The 6,738-nt window shown below is 34.4% G+C and overlaps 1 protein-coding gene across 1 annotated transcript; it reads left to right on the top strand.

Moving 5' to 3' along the window:
* Window positions 1-6,510, top strand: LOC126718179 (uncharacterized). The gene is made up of 5 exons (XM_050420265.1): window positions 1-737; window positions 4,178-4,236; window positions 5,152-5,309; window positions 5,594-5,795; window positions 6,163-6,510. The coding sequence occupies exons 1-3, from the start codon at window positions 458-460 to the stop codon at window positions 5,248-5,250; spliced, it is 438 nt and encodes a 145-aa protein (XP_050276222.1). The 5' UTR covers window positions 1-457; the 3' UTR covers window positions 5,251-5,309; window positions 5,594-5,795; window positions 6,163-6,510.
* Window positions 6,511-6,738: the final 228 nt, after the last annotated feature.

The raw sequence follows: 6,738 nt of genomic DNA on the forward strand, positions 1-6,738 counted from the left end.
ATTTTCAGCATTTGTCTCTCACTTCAACAGCAGCCGTTCTCCCCTTTCCCTAGTTTTTCTCCTCTCCCAAAACCACCCCTCTTTTTCTATTTTCGTTTGAAAAAAAAAAAAAATTTCTCCAAGTTTTCTGTTGTGATTTTTTTATGTATATGTATTTTTTTGCCTGATGCATGGTTTTGATGTGATTTTTTTTTTTTAATCGTATAACCAGTTGGAGCCTCTGAATCTAGGTTTTTTAGATTCAAACTCTCTCTCTCTCTCTCTCTCAAAATTGGTTTCAATTCTTTGCTTCGGTGATTTTCTAGGGTTTCGATTCTTTGTTCAATTTTGCTAAATTCGTTGAGTTTTATTTGAGCTAAATTAAAATTAGGGTTCTGTTTTTTTTAGTTTTTGTTCAAATTTTCAATTTTCCCAAATTTTTGTGTGTGAAAGTTTGAGTCTTTTTGTTGGTGAAACAATGCCTCCACGGACTGTGAAGAGGGGTGCGGGATCGGCGGGGCCGAAGAGGACGACGAGAGGCAGAAGAAGAGCCCAAAAGGCTCAGGATCCGCCACCGGATGAGGTGGCTGTTGTTGCGGCGGCGGCGGCGGTTGTCGAGGCAAAAGAGGCTTTGAAGGTTGAGGAGGAGGTTCCGGCTCCGGTGGTTGAGGAAGTTAAGGTTGAGGAGAAGCCGGTTGTGGTTGTGGAGCCTGAACCTAAGGCGAAACTTGTAGCTAATGGATCGGGTCCTGTGAAAAGTAAGTTTTTTTGTTTTTTTATTTTTTGGGTTTATTGAATTTTGATTTGGATTGTTTTGATTGAGGAAATTGAATCTTGAATTACGGTGATCTTGGGTTATGTGTGTATGTGTGTGGCCTTTGTTTGAATTGTTCAAAGTTTGTGATTTTCTTATGGGGTTGTATGAAAAGAAGGATTCTTTTTTCCTTGGTTGGTTTGTGCAAGCAGTTTTTTTTTTTTAAAAAAATATATATCTGGATTTTGCGTATGGTATCTTGCTTAATAGTTGAGAGTGTTTGTGTTAATGGATGAGTTACAAAAAGTTATTGTGTTTTGTTTGTTGTTAATTGAGTTTCTCGGTTTGAATTTTTTAAACGTTTTGGGTATGTATAATGTCCTATTGAACAAACTGAATTTCTTTGCTTTGGTTCCCCCATTTTAAGTTTCCTAGACCCGTCACTGTGGACAACACTTTTGACAGTTTACTTTTAATATTTTTTGCCAAAATGATGGATCTAACAAATAGAAAATTTAAATTCAAGGGAGTTCACATCTACCGACAACTAAAACTGTTGACTACTTGTGGCAAGTGGTAACTAATCTTTTTTTTTTTTTTTTTTCTTAATCTTCTCTTGAGAATCTACTTTTTGCTCAAGCATGTTTGCTGGTTAGCTTCAATTAGCAACACAACACAAAGACCACAATGTTTTCCTTTCACTCAATAAAGAAAACACCATGAATGGATTAATTTTTCATCAATAAAAGACGAACAAAAAAAGGTTTAGTTGTAAATTAGAGGCTACCTTATCCATGTTGGGCACCAGCTCTTGAAGCTTTCTTATATGATCACTTATTCAAGTCCTTCGAACCTAAGACACTCAGAGAGAGAGAGAGAGAGAGAGAGAAAAGAGGTGGAGGAAGCATCAGTTAGGAATAAACACAAACAGTTGACATTGGTTTTCTAAAAAATATATATATGTAAGAAAGTGAGTGATCATCAATCTCACACTCACCCTCTCAGCAATGCTTCTAGGATGAGTGGCGCAACCTCGCTTTGCCCGAACCCGACAAGGAACTGAGTCCTCCAAAAGCTTTTCCATCTCCATATATATGAAGCTACCAACTCCACCACCACCGCTACTTTGCTCTCCTTTCTATATTATCAAAATATATATATACATAGGTCTTAAATTTTTGTTTATAACAAACTAACCCCAAGAAAAAGAAAGAAAGTTACAAAAAAAAAAAAAATACCAGGTGATGATGAGATGGGAACTTTGCAGTGAAGTGGTGGTCTTTTATAATTTTATTTCTCTTTTATTGTTTTGTTTTTAAAAAAATTATTTTGTTGATTATAATCGGAGTTCTAATCCGTTAAGTGAAAGAATTTGAAATGAAAAAACTCATTGACTCTTGAGTGTTTGAAAAATTGAATTTGCATTTATAGAAAGAAGGAGAAGAATAAATGGGCGCTTATAGTTTTTCAAAACTCTAATTTTTAAAGTCTGATGCATAACTCATGACATCTACTTTTTCACTATTTTGCATGTTGGTATTGTCCTGAGGACATTGTTTTTTACTTTAATTCTTGTTATATATTTATTTTGACTTTGCCGTTGTCTTGTTCTTTTGAACATTTGCAAAATCTTGTGGGCATTGTAGAAGGAATGTTCTAGATTCAAAGAATTTTAGTTATACTGTTAGCACCATATGACAAAAGCCAATTCTTATAACAAAGTAATTATCAAAAAGAAAACAAAACTCTCAATGGTTCTTTTGAATGTTTTCCAGCTCACACCAAAGAATCTGCTAATGCTTTGGTGAAAACAATAAAGATGCCATTTGGAGAGGCACCATTGGCTCTTCTGGTTGCAATGGCAAGTGACAAGATATGGCTCTACATTAGAATTTTCTATTAACTGCATTGGTGACTCAATTCAGTCCATTGGGTTAATTTTTTCTATTCGGACCAATTCAGCCACTTCGGTCCAATTCAGAATATTTGGTCCATTTTGGCCTATTCAGTCCACTTTGGTCTATTAGGTACTTTTGGTCCATTTTGGTCTATTAGTTTCACTTCGGTCCATCCGGTCTAGTTTGGTCTATTTGGTCCTTTTCAATTCATTTTAGGCTAATTGGGCTTTAAATGATTCTATTTAGGGTATACCCTATTATATTTCGATACAATTGATCAGTTACCTTCAAACAACAACCAAAAAAAATTAGGGTGGAGTTAGGGATTTTTCAAAAAAGTAGAAGAAGATATGTGTGTGTGTGTGTGTGTGTATATATATATATTATTGTTTGGAAGTCACAATAGTATTTATACAAACCATCAAGGAGAAGTGTCATTTCTTAAGACAATCATGAGAGTACATTTCTATAAAATCACATTAAAATTGGTGTTACCCTAAATTAATTGATTAATAGAATGAAAAGCATATAGGCATATAATTCTGCATATCGGTGTTGGTGGTGACGTTATTGATTGATCTGAGTGTGTTTTTTTTTTTTTTTTTTGAATGGTGGTAGGAAAAACAACTTTTGTGAAGAGACACTCGACTGGAGAGTTCGAGAAGAAATATGAACATAAGGGTCTCAAATGATGCTTTGGTTTTAGTTAGGGTCCCCATTCAGTTTACATAGAAATTTGTGCTGTTTTGATGTGTTTGGAAGTTATTAATTTTTTTAAATGGGTTCTATTTGCAAATAGCAACTATTAGTGTGGAGGTCCATCCATTGACTAAACAGAACATTTGTTCATACATACACGTGAAGATGGATTCTGTGTATGTATGAACATTGTTTTTTTGTTGTTTGTTTATCATGTTATTCTAGCAGTAGAGTTGTATGTCTCAAAAGCCCTTTCAATTACTGCTAAGTTTGAACTATAATTGTGAGTTCTTGTATTTAATGTGTGTGATTCTTTAAAAAAAAAAATTAAGGGTGGTGCCTTTGTCAAGTAACTTCCCTATACTGAACAAGTTTAAATACAAATAAAATGAAGTAAAATAAAAACAAAGGAAAAAGAATGCCTTTCCAATTTTGTTTGTAGGCCTGCCTTTCTTTGCTTAGACCTGTAAGTTTCTTGTTAAACATGATGATTGGAACTATGGAAGTCAAATGGAACAATTAATTAGTTTTCTTGTACTTGAATCTTAAACAAAGTTTGCACCAATATCTCTTTTTCATTGGCCTTTCACAGACTTATTACAATTATAGTCACATTGTATTTTATGTATGCAAGAGGTGAATTGTGAAGGTGGTATAATGCTTTGACTGTGATCATACATTGCAAACATTTTATCATGCCCTTGAAAGAATGAGAATCTGTTTCTAAACAAAAAAATTTAGTTGAATCTCTTGTACTTTGAAAATGATGTCATGCGACTATGAATTTAGGGACTTAAAATTTCAAATTCTAGTATCATTTCTTAGTTTTTGGTTGGTGGGACTGCAGATCACACAAAATGGGTAGGCGCTTTTCACAAAAAGCAGGATTTCATTGATGTAGTAGAGGTAAGCAACCTGTAGCTCCTTAGAAACTGAATGGAGTTAAGGCTCAGCTATGTTAATTGTTAGTCTTGCCATTGGAATTTAAATTCATTTTTGTTTATATACTTTTGTGAAACTAGTCTATATACTTTTGTGAAACTAGTCTGCCTTGATACTCAAACAATTATAAGCTGCTTCGAATCACCATTAGCACATGCATAAGTGTAAAAACATCATCAGCTTTGTTGTGATTTACTTACCTAGTAGTGACATCAATATCCAGAAGACTTTTATTTTCACCAGTCCTTTGTATTGTTAATTGCAAGACTAAGTCCTCTAATATGAATCAAGATTTTGCAGCATAGTTTGTTTACAATAATTTCTTTTGAGCGGTAGAGGTGGAGTACTTGAAAATTTAAACTACAGCTATGATTTTGTCAATGTTATGTTGGGCCATGAATCAATGTAGGAAAAGCTATCTCTTTTTTCTTTTTCTTTTTTTTTTCTCTCCAAGGGAAACACTCTTAAAAAGAAGAGGCAAGGTGGAAACTTTCTCTTCAGCAGTAGATATTGGATACTAAAAATTTTCAAATACCAAAATTGGAGCTGTTTTAGGTGCTAGATTAATATGTGTAAAGAAAAACTATACTGGTTTTATAGTGAGAAAAAGTGATAAGAATAATTACATGCATTTTTTTTTTCGTCTGTTTGAATCTTATCTTAATTCTTGTCATTGATTTGTGAGTAGTGATAAGAATATAATGTTAGTTTGGAGACATTTGTGGTGTTATCTAGTTACATTTGTGGTAATGTCTTAGTGGACCTAAAATTATTACAGGTTACTTGTAATAGAAATGTGGTTTTAGGACCCAGGAGGAAAAAAGAAAAGAAAAAAGGAATGAGTGTTAATGATCCCTTTTCTTATGCTAATTTTTGCAGCTTAGAGGCGATACCAAGCAGTCAGTTGGCTTGAGAGTTTGGTGGGTCCGCTGGACATATCGAAGCAGCCATCAGAGAGGGAGTTCATTTCTTGCTTGAGAAATGGTTTGGTCTTATGCAATGCCATCAACAAGATTAACCCAGGAGCAGTGCCCAAGGTATTGCATTGCTACTTGAGGTTATAATAAACTATCTACCTTCTTGTTTGGCTGTTGAGAAACCTGAGGAAAGTGAAAGAAAGTGAACCACTGAATGTTTGTGTTATATGTTGATTTCGTTTTTTCAAAAGTTAACAATCCCACCTTTACTAAATTAGGCTCGATACTCTTATTAGGCTGTGATTAGTCATTTTGTGTGTCCCAAATTGAGATTAGGCATCATTTTTTTTTTAATAAATTTTAATTTTAATTCTGATTGCTTTGATTTTGATTAATATTTTAAGGTTGTGGAGAATCTGTCACATTTACAATCGGTCCCCTGGGAATCGCAGCCACTGCCTGCCTATCAGTACTTTGAGAATGTCCGGAACTTTTTGGTGGCTGTTGAAGAGCTGAAGTTGCCTGGCTTTGAAGCTTGATCTGCCCAACCCACCACCTTCTCTGACCGCTGCAGCCTCCAGCCTCTATCCCGATCTGCCCTTTCAAGTATTTTTTGTCCTTAAATTTCAAAATCTAATTTTTCTCTCTCCACTCCATAAGCCATACGTTTATAAATTATAATGTTTTTGAATCTGTGATTGTGGTTTTTTTATTTTATTTTTGGATGATTGTGAATTGAATTTAAATATGTGATTGTGTTTGGGACTTGGGAGTCGACTCTCAGAGATATTTTTTTTTTTTGCACCTGCTGAGTGTGAGAGTGCAAAAAAAAACTGTTGAAAATAAGCTCATTTAAACACAACCAGTTTTGCATTTTTTTATATATGCAGAGTGTTGTTTGTGTTTATATGTTATGAGTTTTTTTTTTTTTTTTTTAAATTGCCTTGTTCTTTTGCGGTGCATTTGCGTGCAGGTTAGGGTTCTCCACTCTCTAGATCACACAAATGTACTCAAATTTTGTTCCTGGTAAGGCCTTATTCAAATACAGAAACACAGAATCTACTGTTATTAGAATTGTATTTTTTTTGTTTTACGTGTGTTTCATGGCTGATACTTATATATGTAAAGTGCTTTGGGTGGGGGAGCCAAACTCAATGCACTCTGTGCTACTGTTTGGAGGTTGATTTAGGTAGCAATATGCTTATGTCCATTTACTTGTTCTTGTATTGGGCCATTAATTGGCATCATTTTTCTGTGGCATCAAATGTTTATCAAAGCCTCAAATTGATGAAGCATTCAACGAGTGAAGAGAAATTGATGAGATTGTAGAAGAATTAACCAATTTAGTTATGGTATCATATATTAATTATGACAAATTTTTAGTTTGTAATAGAAATGTGGTTTTAAAACCCACTAGAAAAAGGAAATAAAAAAAAAGGACCTATAGCGGCGGGCAAAAACCGCCGCTAAAGATGCACATTTATGTTTTAAATGATTCCCTATAGCGGCGCCGCTTGCCCGCCGCTAAAGGTAGAGACAATAGCGGCGG

This window comes from Quercus robur, chromosome 3, assembly GCF_932294415.1.
Source record: "Quercus robur chromosome 3, dhQueRobu3.1, whole genome shotgun sequence".
Taxonomy (NCBI): domain Eukaryota; kingdom Viridiplantae; phylum Streptophyta; class Magnoliopsida; order Fagales; family Fagaceae; genus Quercus; species Quercus robur.

Bases quoted from the DNA above. Each gene is read 5' to 3' on its own strand.
- LOC126718179 (XM_050420265.1), top strand. From the start codon at position 458: ATGCCTCCACGGACTGTGAAGAGGGGTGCGGGATCGGCGGGGCCGAAG. The intron at 738-4,177 runs GTAAGTTTTTTT...GTGGGACTGCAG, and splicing joins TGGATCGGGTCCTGTGAAAA to ATCACACAAAATGGGTAGGC. The intron at 4,237-5,151 runs GTAAGCAACCTG...TAATTTTTGCAG, and splicing joins ATTTCATTGATGTAGTAGAG to CTTAGAGGCGATACCAAGCA.